Raw genomic sequence first — 15,587 nt, forward strand, 5'->3', positions numbered from 1 at the left:
AATCATCAAAAATAAGGCTAGAAGGGACCTCAGGAAAATATTCAGTCCTTTTTCCCTTCAGTTCTTAATCAGTTAATTGTCATTCCTGAAATGCGTGGAATAGGTTATTTTGCCTGAGGAAGAAAGTAATCGTAATCTCTTCTGCTGCTTGGCTATGTCCTTTCATTTGTTCATGTATTTTTTTCTTGTAAAAAGGAAGAACTTTATTTTTTTTGCTTTTAAAAATGGCTATTTTCCAGGGCATTTTATTGTTGCAAATTATGTAAATACACTTTAAAAAAAAATAAAACACTATCTTCAAGTTTAAGATGTCTGTTCTTGCAGTATATGTTCGAACTGCTAGGAAATGGTTTCTTCCATAATTAAACAAGTAGAACTTTATTCACAGTTTTGCACTGAATAGAGTACACATCGTACTGTCAGGCACTGTGCAGTTTGTTTTCACAGGCTAGCAGCATGTCACGTGCAGTCAGGATCCTGGCCTTAACAATGTCAGATGTTGGCTACGTCAGAGAAAATGTTATATTCTTGCCCCTTCTCTCCACTGCACTCTCTATTCTTCTTGTACCTGAAATACAAAACTACATGTTTGCTTGAACATGCAAAAAGAAACAGTATTTTTGATTCATGCAAATCTCAGTAAATTATGGTGTGATATGTATATGGACATAACTTCACTGAGGTATGTGCTGCTCACAATGATAACATTTTCCTAGGTCACACCTGAAATATAGATTGTTCCTCTTTTCAAAGTAGCTGTTCTGATCATATTGATGTAAACTCAGTTTCTATTCTCTGCACATTTGTGATTTGGACTTTTAAATCGCTGGATAATCTCTCACATCAAAACCAACAAAAACACGTCTGTCAGAAAACATGGAACAATGTGACCAGGTTCCTAGTTTAATCTAAAGGTGACTTTTTTTTTTTAATGACTGAGAATGCATGCTGGTTCTAGTAATGCGTATCTGTTTACAAATTGCAGGATGAATTTGATCCATTCCAACGTTCTGCAACATCAAGAAGAACTAAGTGATTTCTGGCTCGCTGTGCAAGAGAGACTGTTAAAGTTAGTGAAGAAAATGGAAAGCAGTTTGCAAGGCGTTCTCTTTATGACATTTCTCTGTAAATGATGGCTTGCCTTCAGTTTTCACTTCTATGAAATGTTTTTGGTTTGGGGTTTTTTTTTCAGTGATACCAAATTTGGTATAATTTGGGTGTTGCGTTGCATGATGCATTAGACTAGAGTGTCTAATATTCTGAAGTACTGCCTGAAACTGCAAGTTTTTTCTAAAAAGCCTGTTTTCTTTCTGGGTTGATAATGTAAATAACAGTCATATGTTTTATAGAAAGCTCCATCTCATGGGCTTGAATTTTGCAGAGGAGTAAATTTATAGTAGTATGCAAGTACGGAGACGGACACGGAGTCAGTCAGCGTAATGAAACTTGTACTTACTTACAATTTTCTACGGGCACAGTTGAAAACTTTGAAGAGTAGTAGTTTGACCCAAAAATACAGTTTTCAGTATTGAAGCTGGAAAATGTCCTAATACTTTCAACTCTACTAGGACAACTAAACCCACTATTGTACTGTCATTAAATGTCATAGTATATGGAGATGAATTCTGCTCTGTAATTCAAGAAGTGCCAAAGACTTCAGATTGAATTGGGTTGTCAGCTTTTACCCTGTAACTAAGATGTAAGGGCTAGAACCTTACAGCTTCACGGGGAATGCTGCTTGAAGAATAAAGCAGTTGAACTAGTAATGGGCAGGACATTGCCTCTTACCTTTTTCTTAGTTGGCATTTTTCAGGTATCTCTTTCCTCAGCCCACTGCTTCAGTAACCCTCCTAAAATGTCATCAGTTTTCCAAATGTTCGCCAAATGAGGCTTTTAAAATACAGTATTCTACTCACAGTGGGGGAACCACTCCTGTTGAAGGACCTGAGACCTACACCTATTCCTTCTTTTCTCTTTACACCTCAGTACACCCCGCTCCCCAAAAAGTGCTGTTCTAAAGCTCTGGCCATTAGAGCTAATCAAGGGAAAGGCTGGAAGAGTTCATCAGCTAACGCCCCAGCATGTCAGGGAAGCACTACATACATTGAGTAGCTGCAGCCATGCCTTTGCAGTTTTACTTTCTCCTTCAAAGAAACAGGATTGGGCAGTTGTGTTTCTCTGGCGCTCACTGAACGTGACTTGTTACTTTGCCTGCATGTATGCTGTAGCAGGGAACCTAAATGGCCTTGAGCTTCCTGAATACTTCCATAAAAATGATCAAGACCTACAAATTTCTGGTGTAGAGCTTAGTAGCAACTTACAAAGCAGTATGATCACTTAAGGTATCAGCAAATAATTTGGTAGTCTGGCTCTTTCCTTTCATGTCAAAGCTATAATATTACCTATGCAATTAAAAAGCTGCTGTAAATACCCTTCAAGGTGAGGGTTTAGAATTTTTTTTTTTTTAAATAAACTATTTCTGTTAAGTAAATCCTGAATGTCAGTTGTATGGACTACATTGAATCTGAGGGATTGACATTTTTAAAACCCTTTGCTGTTTTATGTTGCTATCCGCATGTATTGGGTCTGGCTGGGGTGGAGTTAACTCTCCCCCCTCGCAGCCCATGTAGTGCTGTGCTCTGCGATTGTAGCTAGAAGGGTGTTGGTACCACACCATTTGGGCTACCGCAGAGCAGTGCTCCACAGCATCAAGGCTGGCTCTCCAATGCCGATGCAAAGGCCAGTAGGCTGGGGTGGGCAAGAGTTTGGGAGGGGACATACATATAATGGAACTACGTGTATATAATGGAAGTACCCCCATCACTGTAAAGTGCACAGTCACACATAGCCAAGGAGTTATTTATTTCATTTTGCTTAGGAAACACTTCCGATTTTCTCAGTCACTAGAAACAATGAAGTCTCTTGTAAATTGCATTAGGATAGAGACAACTGACAGGACAGCTGACCCCAACTGACCACAGAGATATCCCGTACCGTGTGACGTTGTGCTCAGCAATAAAAGCTGAAGGAAAGGAGAAGGCAGGGACTACATTTGTTATTAAGGCATTTATCTTCTGAAGCAGCCACTACATGTACTGAGGTGGCTGGACGTTGCCTGCTGAGGGGACATAAAGAACGAATCTTCTTTTTATTCTTTGCTTTCACGCACAACCTTTGCTTTTTTTCCATTAAACTGCCTTTAGCTCGATCCATGAGTTTTTCATCTAATTTCCTCCCCTGTCCTGATAAGGATGGGGAGTGAGTGGCTTGGTGGGCACCTGGCAACCCCCCAAGGTCAACCCGCCACACCAAATTAAACCTGTTTTGCTATAAAGACTTATATTGTCTAGTTTATTGTTTCACTGAGGTCTTAAGGGGACTCTATCTTTCAATGTTGCAGGCACATCCTAGGCGAAGATTTTAGCAAAGTACGTAGCATTAATAGGAATCGTATCAAAGCATCTTTCTACCTTTTTCACAATTTTTTTTCAGTCAGCTGTCAAAATCACAGCGGCTTTGTTTACAGTGTTAAACTGCAGCAGTTCTCGAATTGTCTTGTATAGAAGATAAAGTTGGCGTCCTTCACTTCGGGGGAGAAAATGTAACCTGGTGTGTGTAGAAAGACTGTGCTATAAACAGATACTTCTAATCGTTAATGTGATTTGTTATATGGGGGGGTGAGATGCTCAGAAAATCAATGTTATTTCTCAGAGATCACACTGGATAGTTTTTGAAAAGCAGTTCTCACTCATGTAGCTGCCAATCCACCTGCCCCAAGGAAGCTCAAAAACTCAGCAAAGCCACAGTAGTGAGAGAAAGATGGTTCTCAGGGAAATTGCGGGGTGGAGGGATGCACACTGTGTATTTAAAAAGAAAAAAAGGCACTATTGCTTTTTTTGAATGCTTCCAAATTGCATTTTTTAGTGTCTCTGCATGATTTTTCTTTATTCCTCTCAACCTCTTTTTTCACCAGGCTTATTTTCTAATTTATCATAATTTTGTTGGGTGCTATTGCACAGATGCAAAACATTGCACAGATGTTTTTGATGACTTTTTTTTTGATTACCTGAATTCATGAGCTGTATAGCTCTATCTCAAACATTTTCTAAATACTTTTCACTTTATAAATGGCATCATTTCACAGATACCTTTTACAAAAACCAGATGCAGCACAGCAAATCCTGACATTCTTGTGCAGCTGCTTCCTTTGCTGCCAGCGGGTGCTGGGGGAGGTGGCGCAAGGATGAGGTCAGCAGGAGCAGGTACCGAGCTGACAAATTTACTACAGCCTGTTCTCTAGTAACAACCAGACGTAGGTGAACTGTTCGTACTGGGGTATGTTTAAATACAAACTAAACCAGAAGGGATGGGTGACATGGGAGCGACATGACCCAGGGAGCTTCCACTGGGCTTTGTCCATGATCCTTTGTGGGTATTTTGGGTGGGCCTGCCTGGTGTGTGGTGGGACCACCTCCTTTGGAACACAAAATTCTGAGTCCAGCTCGGAGGAGGGTGGGCTTGGGCTATGTGGGAGGAGATTCCCATCCTCCCCCAGCAGCCTGGCTGAGGAGGTGAGGAGAAGGCCTCCTGCTCTCCTGGAAGCACTTGGTCTTCAAAGGCAATGGTGGCTCCGGCTACACGTGCAAGGGTACCTGCTACAAATGAAGAATTAGATCAAGGGGAGTAAATAGACAAAACTAATCATTTTTGCTGGAATATGGATCATAGTACAGGGGAGCAGGATCTGATAGATGTGGAGGAATAAGAGCTGGAGCATGAGGGTCAGAAAACTGAGAATACCCTTATGCAGTGGCCAGCAGCACTGAAAGGGAGGGGGATTTGGGAGCTGCTGGAGCAGCCCAGCAAGAAGAGGGATGTATGCCACCAAGCACTCTGTTCTCACCCCAAACCCACCTCGGAACACTGCCCTATCCCGCATTCTGCCTTTTCCCTGGGCCTTCATGTTATATTGCGAGTCTATTTGTGTTTTCCTGGCAGCATCAGATCAGGGGGCTTCCTCACTGGCCAAGGGCTTCTGAGCTGGACACATTTCTTTCTTCTCTCTGAATGGTCGCAGGTGACTGCCACCTTAGCAGCTCCAGCGAATTGGCTGGAAAGTTTCCCCTGAGACAGACAAGCTACTGAAAGAGCTCGAATTGGAGAATTTTGTGGAAGAAATTGCTGCTGGCAGCAGTTTGCAGAGGAGCGCTGTGGGTCGGCCATGCCGCCTGTCCTGCTGCGTTCAGCTCCCAAGCAGCAGTGAGGAGAAAGCAGCCTGAGGGGTTCACTGGGGGAGTCACAACTTCTGGAACTGTTGCTTTCACCACTGAGTGACCAGCTTATAATACAAGCTTTTCAGATAATGGTCTTTTAATTGATGGTTAAATAAAGCCTTTTATGTACAAAACCTGCTCTGGCTGGGGTTAGGTGACACCACCCAAGCAGATCTGTCCCCAGCAGAGGGGCAGCACCTTACATGTGCACTCATGGAGGGGCATGTCTTTCTGTGCTGTGCAGGATTTGTGGCTCTTGGTCTCCTGATACTGATTTTAGATTTCCTACGCTGTTTTGGGGGGGAAGGAACAGGGAACACACATGCTGCTGTCTCGCTAGTGCTTATGGCCAGCGTACGGCTGCCTGTTGCTTTGGATACTGGACTCACTGGGCTGGGACGTCCCTCCCCATCCTCTGTCCCATCTAATCACCTCTTTGTAACTACCTCTGTATTTCTACAAACCCTAGAAAGCACAGTTTCACATCAAAATTTATTCCCTTGGCCAAGAGGAAATCCCTGCCAAGGGAAAGCATAAGTATTTCTCTGTCTCTCTGAGGGAAAAAAAAGTCTTTGGAAAAATACTGTAAGTACAGTAAGTCAGCTTTTTGTTCACAGTTCATCTGTTACCCCCCTATTCTATGCTAGTAAGTGTCGTGCTGTGAAATAGGCTGAAACTTGCCTGCCACACCTCTAGAATGGAGCTTAGATTTGAACTGTGTCCTGGAAGAGAGCAGAGCTGCTGCACATGCTGCTGGCTTATAAACAGCCCAGAATTTGCATGAGCTGGGCTGCTGGGAGAGGAAAAGGATGCTGAAGACTGGAGAGATTGATTTGCCTTTCTCACAGATGTGCTTATCTTGGAGTAGCGCCTGGGGGAGTATGACTGCGTGGAGAAGCAGCGTGTCAGAGCAGAAATAACGTGATGCAGCCCGATGGCTGCAGAAGACCCTGGTTCGGAGCTTGTGTCGGGTATAAAGCTGGCTGAAGGAGCCGAAGTCGCGGCGAGCCGAGCAGGAGAGCAGCACGCTGCCGGAGGCAGGAGCACGTTCGCAGCCCCCGGGCGCGCCTGGGCTGAGTGAGGGGAGGACGGTTCTCCCGGCACACGGCGTGAGCTCTGCTCGCTCGCAAACGAGCTGTTTCCAAATTGGAGGAGCAGAGCGGCGTTTCAGAGATGTTGTCCTGGTTTGTCTGGCTCTCCCTCTCCGACTTGGTTAATGCCTTTGTGACCCCAGGAAAGCTGCCCCTCAATGGGAGTCTGGAGGAGCCTTTTGTAATCCCGAACATCTCGGGTTTCTTTTCCTGGGATAATGAAAGCCTAGCTGACTGGCAGAGCTTCGTGGGCAGGAGCCGGTATGGAGCGGAGTCGCAGAGCATCACGGTGAAAGCCCTGCTCGTTACGGCGTATTCCTTCATCATCGTCTTCTCCCTCTTCGGCAACATCCTGGTCTGTCATGTCGTCATCAAGACCAAACGCATGCACTGTGCCACCGGCTTGTTCATTGTGAACCTGGCCGTAGCCGATATCATGATCACGCTCCTCAACATGCCTTTCACACTGGTAAGACTGGGGCAGAGATATCATAAAGGCTTCATAATTACTTTGGTGGCCTTTTCTTCTCTATGCTGCTATAGGCAGTGCATGAATGTCTTGTACCTGTCCAGTCCAAATTACAGCGATTGGAGTTATCTTTGGAAAACTCCACGTGTCTTTTTCTGCTCTAATTCCTGTTATCTAGTTGAAGATCTGAAATTACCCATTTGTTAAAAGCGGCCCTGACAGTACTTGGACAATAATGATAAAACTGCCAGGGGAGGTTTAGATTGGATATCAGGAAAGATTTCTTCACTGAAAGGGTTGTCAGGCATTGGAACAGGCTGCCCAGGGAAGTGGTGGAGTCACCATCCCTGGAGGTATTTAAAAGACGTGTAGATGTGGTGCTTAGGGTCATGGTTCAGTGGTGGACTTGGCAGTGCTGGGTTAACGGTTGGACTCGATTATCTTAAAGTTCCTTTCCAACCAAAATGATTCTATGATTCTATTATTCTATAATAGCCTCACAGTGATTACTTAGCGTTTTGTAGTATCTGGTCTTCTTTTTTTTTTTTTCCCCTTCTCTGAAGTATTTCCAAGGTAATACTATGAACCTCTTGAAAAAAAAGGTTAATGCATCATTTTACAAGCTGTGTTGAAAAGCTGTAGTTTGCTCTGAAGCAAGATAAGGTGTACAGGTCAGCCCTAGCCTGTAAGGAGGGCTGAAAAGGGAAAAATGAATGTACTGACTCAAGAGTTAGACTACAGAAGGACACACTGTGAGTGAAACAGAACAACCATCTTTGGTACTGCTCTGCTGTGTTGTCCTGGAGGACATTGCTGGGCCACTGGGCAGCACTAGCCTGCCTCTTCAGGGTTCAGCAGCCAGAAAATTATACAATTATACAAAGAACCTGCTATTTTAAAAATATCTTTTACATAGCACAAGGAATTATGTACTGGAGGTGTCTCAGATATCTATAAGCATGTGGAGATGTGTGTGGGTGCACAAAACTAATGATATTCTGGTTTTAGGCTCGGTTTGTGAACAGTACCTGGATATTCGGGAAGGGGATGTGCCACGTCAGTAGGTTTGTGCAGTACTGCTCCCTCCACGTCTCTGCCTTGACCCTCACAGCCATTGCGGTGGACAGGCACCAGGTGAGAGCTCTCTGAAGCAGACAGACGGGGTGTAATTAAAATGAGAAAGGATGATGCCATGTCCTTCTCAACTCCCAGATTCATGTAAGGTGCATGAGGAGCTGACAGGGTAGGGGAGCAGTTCTTGCTGCCAGATGGAAAGAATAGCAAGGTGGGAGGTGGGAGGTGTCCATCGCCTTGCGATCGCTTCCAACTGGGGAATGGGAGCTTTTCTGCGGTGAGTAACCCAGTAGCTCTCAAATGAGGAGAAAGTCCAAGATCCTGATAGGAATTCCTGTGGGCACCCCTGCCCTTTTTTTTTTTTGCTATTAAGTAAATTGAACCTGGCAATGAACACATCTGAAAGACCCACTGGTACCAAGTTCTCCCCACCTAGATGCAAATACTGAAATGAAAGGGTAGGACTGGGATCTGATTTTACCCATTTCCTTGGAGGAAAAAATCAGGCTTTCATGTACAGCTTCCAGTCAATGGGAGCTGGGTGAAGACAGTACTGCTTGCATGCTGAATTTCCACATTAAGTAATAGATTTAAGGCTGGAAGATTATATGAAGAAAAGATGTAATTATTTCCTGAAATGACATAAGCCTGAATATTGATTTATTTTGCACAGATTATAATGCACCCTCTGAAACCTCGCATATCTACTACAAAAGGTGTTATCTACATCTCTGTAATCTGGATCATGGCAACTTGTTTTTCCCTACCACATGCTATCTACCAAAAACTCTTTACTTTTGAATACAGGTAAGGACCCGCTTTGCTTTCCTCCACAGTCTTCCTGGAGGCCAAGCTCTCCATGGTCATACTTTGGCATCTTCTACTGAAAGCCCTGAACTTACATCGGGGTCAGCCAAATATGGATCTAGTCTATATTGCAATGGCTGATATCCTGTCCTGTTTCTATTTTTGATTATTTTAAATAATTTATTCTCTCACACTAATCACATGAAATAGGCTAAGAAGTTAGAGGATCTGGCCTGGACCCTCTATCTCTATACACTGGTATTTTACACAATGTACCAATCTGACCTGTTTGGGCAGAGCAGAAATGGGGAAAAACCTAAAACCTAACAGGTTTTAATCTACTCTTTAGTCCTGGGAAAGTGAATAGATCTGCCTCAGCTGCTTGTTCCATAAAGTGCTGTCATGAACCTTGATATTTGGAAAGTGCTTTAGTGAGGGAAAGGTCCTTAACATATGCAGAGACTGTGTTTCTGTTTGCCAAAGGACAGAGAACAAAAACCTGCTTCTGTGCAGCTGGAAATTTTGTAATTGATGAAATTAATAAAATTATCATAAGGTCGTGAATGCCCACGAGAAATTACCACCACATTGCTGAAAGGCTGCTCCATGGCTCAAATCCTTTGATGGCAGAGCTCCACTGTGACACATGTGCATAAACGAAGGGTCTGCCTCCAGGCTGTATGGCAGGAGTCCTCTCCCACCTGTCTCCTTGTTTCTGATGTACTTCTCCCGCGGTGCCTGGCCATATATGCTCTCAGCCCCTGTCCGGTGTTTCCACTTGCAGTGAGGAGGTTACCCGGTGCCTGTGTCTGCCGGATTTCCCTGAGCCTGCTGACCTCTTTTGGAAGTACCTCGACTTAACAACCTTCATTTTGCTCTATGTCCTGCCCCTTCTGATCATCTCTGCTGCCTACATGACAGTGGCCAAGAAACTCTGGCTGCGCAATGTCATTGGGGACGTCACCACTGAGCAGTACTTTGCCCTTCGCAAAAAGAATAAGAAGACCATAAAGATGCTGATGCTTGTTGTCATCCTCTTTGCAGTCTGCTGGTTCCCCTTGAATTGCTACGTCGTCCTTCTCTCCAGCCAGACCATCAGCACCAACAATGCCCTGTACTTCACCTTTCATTGGTTTGCGATGAGCAGCACCTGCTACAACCCCTTCATCTACTGCTGGCTCAATGACAGCTTCCGATCAGAACTGAAGGCTTTGCTCAACATGTGCAGAAAACCTCCTGGGCACACAGAACAGAGGCTTCCTTCCACAGTCCCATCCTACCGACTGGCTTGGCCAGAAAACGGTAACTTCAAGAGGTTGCAGGCCTCCCATGTCCTTCCATCAGCCTTCAACATCCAGTCAGGAAAGACAGACATCTCTGCAGTTGAACCGATAGTAGCTGTGAGCTGAACGGTGGCCCTGGAAAATCTGTAAGGATGCACATAGATTTGGCTAGAGCTAAAATGATGGGAAGATGTGGAGCTCTGACCCACGTAGGGACTGTGCAACCACACGTGATAAAACCAAGAAGGAGGTTCTGCAGGAGGTAGTATGAAAGAGCTGTATGTTTGATGTAGGCTGATGATAACGGTGTGGAGCCCCTAAAGGGAAGAAAGCAAACTCTTCCCACGAAGGAACTCTCTTTGTCAAGTTGACTTTGGGTTGTCTTGCAGGACGGGATTCTCTGCACATATATCACTGTTATCTGTGTGACTAAGCCTTTTTACCGCTGGCACTGTGTGTGTGTGTTTTGCTGGTACTTAAACACTAAAGCAACAGTCTAATCACATCCCTCCTGTTTTTCTAAGTCTCCTCATAGCAACATGGAAATGGTCAAGATGTAGACCTTTAGGTTGCTGGCTTAGATCCAGTGCAACTGGGTAGGAAGGCATCCCTTCTGAACTGAGGTCTGAAAAGTCAAGACCTGTTCAGAATGAATGAACAAATATATTTCACAAATCCATTTTTTTGTGGAAATACCCTCAGAGAAGTGGAGGGTAAGATGGACATTGATAAATAGAGGAGTCCCTTACATCGCAGGCACTTTTTCTAAGGTAGAGTTGAAGAAAAGTGGATGCCTATTCTTTGCATAAGTAGATGGTGAACACCAACCTTTTAGCTCAGCATCTGCTGCTAGTGCTAGATCACACAGGATTTTTCTTTCCTAAGATAAAGTCATGAATATTCAGAAAGCTTTTCTTCAAATAGAGAACTAAACCCCAAAAAGCTACTTTGGAGAATGTTGGACATACCATCGAGAGTTGGAGAACAGGTAATTAAACACTACCCTGAGTTTGAACTAGGACCTTTTGATCAGAGCATATTTGCATTCTTGTCAGGTGGCAACTAAAGGATCCTACAGTTTGACTTTTTAATTTGTCTTTGAATGTTGCTCTCCTATCCTGTAAAGCACCTGGGTACTTCTCAGATCAGACATTTGGGACATTTCATCCCAACTAAGATGTTAGCTCTCTGGAATCAGTTCACAAATGAACTGCTTTGAGAGAACAGATGCTACCTGTGATAGCAACTAATAAAAGTGGAATATTCTCTGCAAGATATCTTCTGGTGATTGCACAATTTTGGTCCAATTAAAGATGAGTGAGATGTGTCCTTCTTGGGGCGGCTCAGAAAATTCATGTGACTGCAGCTGTCTGGAGTAGTTTGCAGAACTTAATGTTCTTAGCAGAAGAAAATATGATTTTAAATAACAAAAAAATGGACATTCCAAAAATTGTACCTTGTATTGCACAGGAAAGCAATAACTCTCCCTGTGCTGTGGAAATTAGCTTGAATGTCACACAGGGTCCCCCATTCCACATTCAACTTGCAGCAGCCAGCAATGAAGTGAGAAAAATCTTTTTATAAATGGAAAAAAAAGATAAATGGAAAAAAAAGATAAATTGTTTTTCCCAGTATCCTGTAATAAACTTACATTTCTGACATAATTTTAAGCCTTGTGCACGTCTTTCACACCTGAGTATTTAAAGAGACTGAAATGCCTACCACTCCTTGCAGCTAGCCTGTCCTTTCACAAGGTGTTATCAGTCTCTCACTTTGAATCCAGTGCTATTTTACTACCCTTTGTCAAGGCCACACGAGTCAGAGTACTTGTATCACTGATACACAGAATCAAACCTTTCCTCCTGCCTGCTTTGACCCCTTAAGCCAAGTCCCATTTTCTCCTTTAACACATGCAACATGTCAGCCCTGCAGTGGTCGGGCACTTGGACTAGGTGATCATTGTAGGTCCCTTCCAACTAAAATTATTCTATTCTATTCTATTCTATTCTATTCTATTCTATTCTATTCTATTCTATTCTCTTCTCTTCTCTTCTCTTCTCTTCTCCTGGAGATCCCAAACACGCAGATCCTGTGAACCATGCTCCCCAGTCCAGTGACAGCACATCCCAACTCTTTACCAGCAAATAAACCTTTGGGAATGCTGAGTACCTAAAAATCTAATACTATGCACTTAAAAGAATAAAGTGGTGATGGGGTATTTTTAGAACTGCAGTAACCTTGGACATACTCTGAACTGCTGTAAATCAGACCCATTCCCTGATTTCAGTTGCGCAAGATCTGACCTGTATGTTCAGTATAAGAAGATTTGAATTTATGTGCCAAAGCGTGTGAGAGAAGCATGGACCTCAGCCTATTTCTGCTCTGCAAGAGAGAGAGGAAGCTGGTAGTGTTGGAAAACCCTCTTCATGAGAGTTTGGGAAGTTAGCCCATCCTGTCCAAAGTCCATTCAGTGGACATTATCCTTTCATTTTTCCCTTTGCCTCTACCTTCCTTGTAATTATGCAGCTCCAATTGAATTCCGGAGTCCCTCATAACCCCTTGTAGTCATCCTTATCACTTTTTAACTATTTAAACATTTCTCCCAGAAACTAAAATATTTCTCCAGGAGAGGAAAAATGTGTGCGTGCACATATGGGCAAGGGATAAAGCAACAAACTAGATACTACATTTGGTTCCCCCGGTCAAAAGAAAAACAGTCTGTGTTTATGTGTGGTTTCTAGCAGCAAGTGTTCACTCACTGGTAACAAAGAGGGGGGAGAAGACCTGTGAGGAGGAAGCTGAGAGGGGAGGGAGCATGTGATGGCAACAGGAGGAAGAAGAGACGCAGAGATAGGACACAAAGGAAGGGGATGGCGTGAAGAAAGGAGATACAGGGGGCCAACGCCATCTTCTTCCCACCTTAATTTTGTCACAGGTTTTGTAAATGTTGAACAAAACCATTTTGAAGGCTACACATTTGTTATTTTGTATTCATTAATAAAGATCTTTCTTTACTTGGATTTCTGGAATGGCTTCACTCAGCTTAAGCTAGGAATGAACAGAAGACCTTCCCTGTCTGGGGCACAAGGAGGAGAGGGAGAGCAGATCAAGAGACTCTTCCCAAAAGCTTCCTTTCTTCACTCAAGGAAGCAAATGATCAAGGCTACGGTTGGGTTTACCTATAGAGTCACCTGGCTTCAGGTATGGAAAACGTGGTCTACTTGTGGGTTGTTTTTTTTTAAGAGTCTGCCCTTAGGGAAAGGCAATGTTTCAAATCTTCGTATCCAATATTTTACAGGATTTTTTTCTCTGTTTGGTCATGAATGACTTGAGAGAGGAAGTCACAAAGTAGGTTTCCAGGCAGACTTCTGTACTCCTCAAAAAACTAAAGCAAGGCATTTTCAAAGTATGATTCTGCTGTTGTCAGTCTTACCGAAGGAGAGGAAAAAATTTTCTTTCGCATTTTGGATTCATCTTTTTATGCTTTAGTGCTTTATTTTTTTCTGTCACATCTTTTCTTTTTTTCTTTTTTCACAGAATCACAGAATGGTTAGGGTTGGAAGGGACCTCTGGAGATCATCTAGTCCAACCCCCTGCCAAAGCAGGTTCCCCTACAGCACATTGCACAGGGTCGCATCCAGGTGGGTTTTGAATATCTCCAGAGAAGGAGACTCCACAACCTCCCTGGGCAGCCTGTTCCAGTGCTCTGTCACCCTCAAAGTAAAGAAGTTTTTCCACATGTTGAGATGGAACTTCCCATATTTCAGTTTGTGCCCGTTGCCCCTTATCCTGTCACTGGTCACCACTGAGAAGCGTCTGACCCCATCCCCTTGACACCTGCCCCTAAGGTATTTGTAAGTATTGATAAGGTCCTCCCTCAGTCTTCTCTTCTCCAGGCTAAACAGACCCAGCTCCCTCAGCCTCTCCTTGTAAGAGAGATGCTCCACTCCTCTGATCATCTCTGTAGCCCTCCACTGGTCTCTCTCCAGTAGTTCCTTATTTTTCTTGAACTAGGGGGCCCAGAACTGGACACAGTACTCCAAGTGTGGCCTCACTAAAGCTGTGTAGAGGTGGAGGAGAACCTCCCTCAACCTGCTGGCCACACTCTTCCTAATGCACCCCAGGATACCATTGGCCTTCCTGGCCACAAGGGCACATTGTTGGCTCATGGTGATCTTGTCCACCAGAACTCCCAGGTCTTTCTCCACAGAGCTGCTTTCATTAATAAATCATTGCTTTCAGAGTGTTTTCAGAGTTTTGTCTGAATCATGTCCTTGATTTGTGATATTCGTCATCAAACACAGGCAGTTTACACTCTGCGCATCCCCCAAGCAGAAGACTGACCAGACACCTAAGGGCCTAAAACTGTGAGGGCAAAAAGTCTCCAAGTTCCCCTGCTGGAGAAGGATATGCTGCCATCACAGCTCTTGCATCAGCTGTCTTCCCATCATTCTGGGGACTCCTGGGAAAACACTATGATTTCTATATGGACCTTGGTCCTACTGGGCTTGCTGGATGTACTGGGAGCTCCATCTGAGGGAGCTTTTGGTGTGAGAGAGGTTGGAGGCTAATCGTTGATTGGAACTGATGAACAGACTGGCGGCAGAGGTGAGCCTCAAGTGATGCTTTGCCTACCCAACTCTTTAATACAGCTTTGCCAAGCCAGAACGATTTGGACTGAGCCATGTTTTACGTCAGAGTTCTTTTTTTTTCCCTTTCAGTGACTCTGGTGCAGTTACTTTCAAACATATACATATGTTATAACAGATCCTGCAGCTAGATCCTTGTATTTAGCTTTGTCTGGGACCAGGAGCTCATGGTCTGAACTCAGTAAGATGTTCTTTCTGAAGCTGAAGTTATCCTTTGGCCATCTTAAGATTCACCTTCTCTGGGTGCCATTATCATCCTTTGAAGAGCTACATATGTAGAAACTTGCCATAAGTCCAGTAGACAAGGTCCTCAAATGCCCAGTCACAGCGATGTTTGTTCCAGGTGGGTCTAAGGAGGGCTTCTGCAGTTACAGCTCTGGATCCTGTGCTGGGTGGAGAACCTTTCTCCTCCAGGCTCTGACCAATGCTAGATCTGGGCACAGAGCGGGTGTAAGGAGTGCTGAAGCTGTTTGGTTTAATTACAGAGGACAAGAGGGGTGGACCTGGTAAAAAGAAAAGAAGAGGCAGATTGGACAGTAAACCTGAACAGCCAGGTCTAGGGATGAACCAGTGGCCAGGGGCCAGCAGAAGTACGAGTTTTAGATAGAATAGGACAGAAGTACGCAAGAGAAGGACAAGCCCATCATAAAGCACTAGAAATGGTGCCCTTGATAACAGTACGTAATACACTGTGCTACAAATTGCTTAACATGGTACAAGGCGATTTCTGATGAGTGTTTCTTAATTAGCTATTTTTCATTTTCTTCATGTCTGATTTGGGATTCTGGAGAAATATTTTGCATTCACTGGTGCTGCTGAAATCAGTGGGGGTTGTGCTCTGAGCACACAAAGTGCAGTATGATGCAAACTATTCCAAACACATCACATCCTGGGCAATTTAAATTGAGCATTCAGGCTTCATGGGTATTTTGTCATTCTAC

General features: G+C 43.9%; 2 protein-coding genes across 5 annotated transcripts in view; both read left to right on the forward strand.

The window, feature by feature from the left end:
• The window catches only part of MRE11 (MRE11 homolog, double strand break repair nuclease), a 24,007-nt gene extending 21,590 nt beyond the window's left edge, over positions 1–2,417 (forward strand). For all 4 annotated transcript variants that reach the window (XM_068425572.1, XM_068425573.1, XM_068425574.1 and 1 more), the window contains one exon: positions 986–2,417. In XM_068425572.1, the coding sequence (XP_068281673.1) occupies positions 986–1,036 (51 nt within the window). In that variant the 3' untranslated portion in view covers positions 1,037–2,417. The remainder of the gene's footprint in view (positions 1–985) is intronic.
• Positions 2,418–6,446: 4,029 nt separating this feature from the next.
• GPR83 (G protein-coupled receptor 83) lies at positions 6,447–10,123 on the forward strand. The gene is made up of 4 exons (XM_068395230.1): positions 6,447–6,833; positions 7,842–7,967; positions 8,581–8,714; positions 9,499–10,123. The coding sequence occupies exons 1-4, from the start codon at positions 6,447–6,449 to the stop codon at positions 10,121–10,123; spliced, it is 1,272 nt and encodes a 423-aa protein (XP_068251331.1).
• The last annotated feature ends 5,464 nt before the right edge of the window (positions 10,124–15,587 follow it).

This window comes from Nyctibius grandis, chromosome 2, assembly GCF_013368605.1.
Source record: "Nyctibius grandis isolate bNycGra1 chromosome 2, bNycGra1.pri, whole genome shotgun sequence".
Lineage (NCBI taxonomy): Eukaryota > Metazoa > Chordata > Aves > Nyctibiiformes > Nyctibiidae > Nyctibius > Nyctibius grandis.

Coding starts and splice junctions, on each gene's coding strand:
- GPR83 (XM_068395230.1), top strand. CDS start 6,447: ATGTTGTCCTGGTTTGTCTGGCTCTCCCTCTCCGACTTGGTTAATGCC. Junction 7,968..8,580: donor TTGCGGTGGACAGGCACCAG/GTGAGAGCTCTC, acceptor TATTTTGCACAG/ATTATAATGCACCCTCTGAA. Junction 8,715..9,498: donor CTCTTTACTTTTGAATACAG/GTAAGGACCCGC, acceptor TTCCACTTGCAG/TGAGGAGGTTACCCGGTGCC.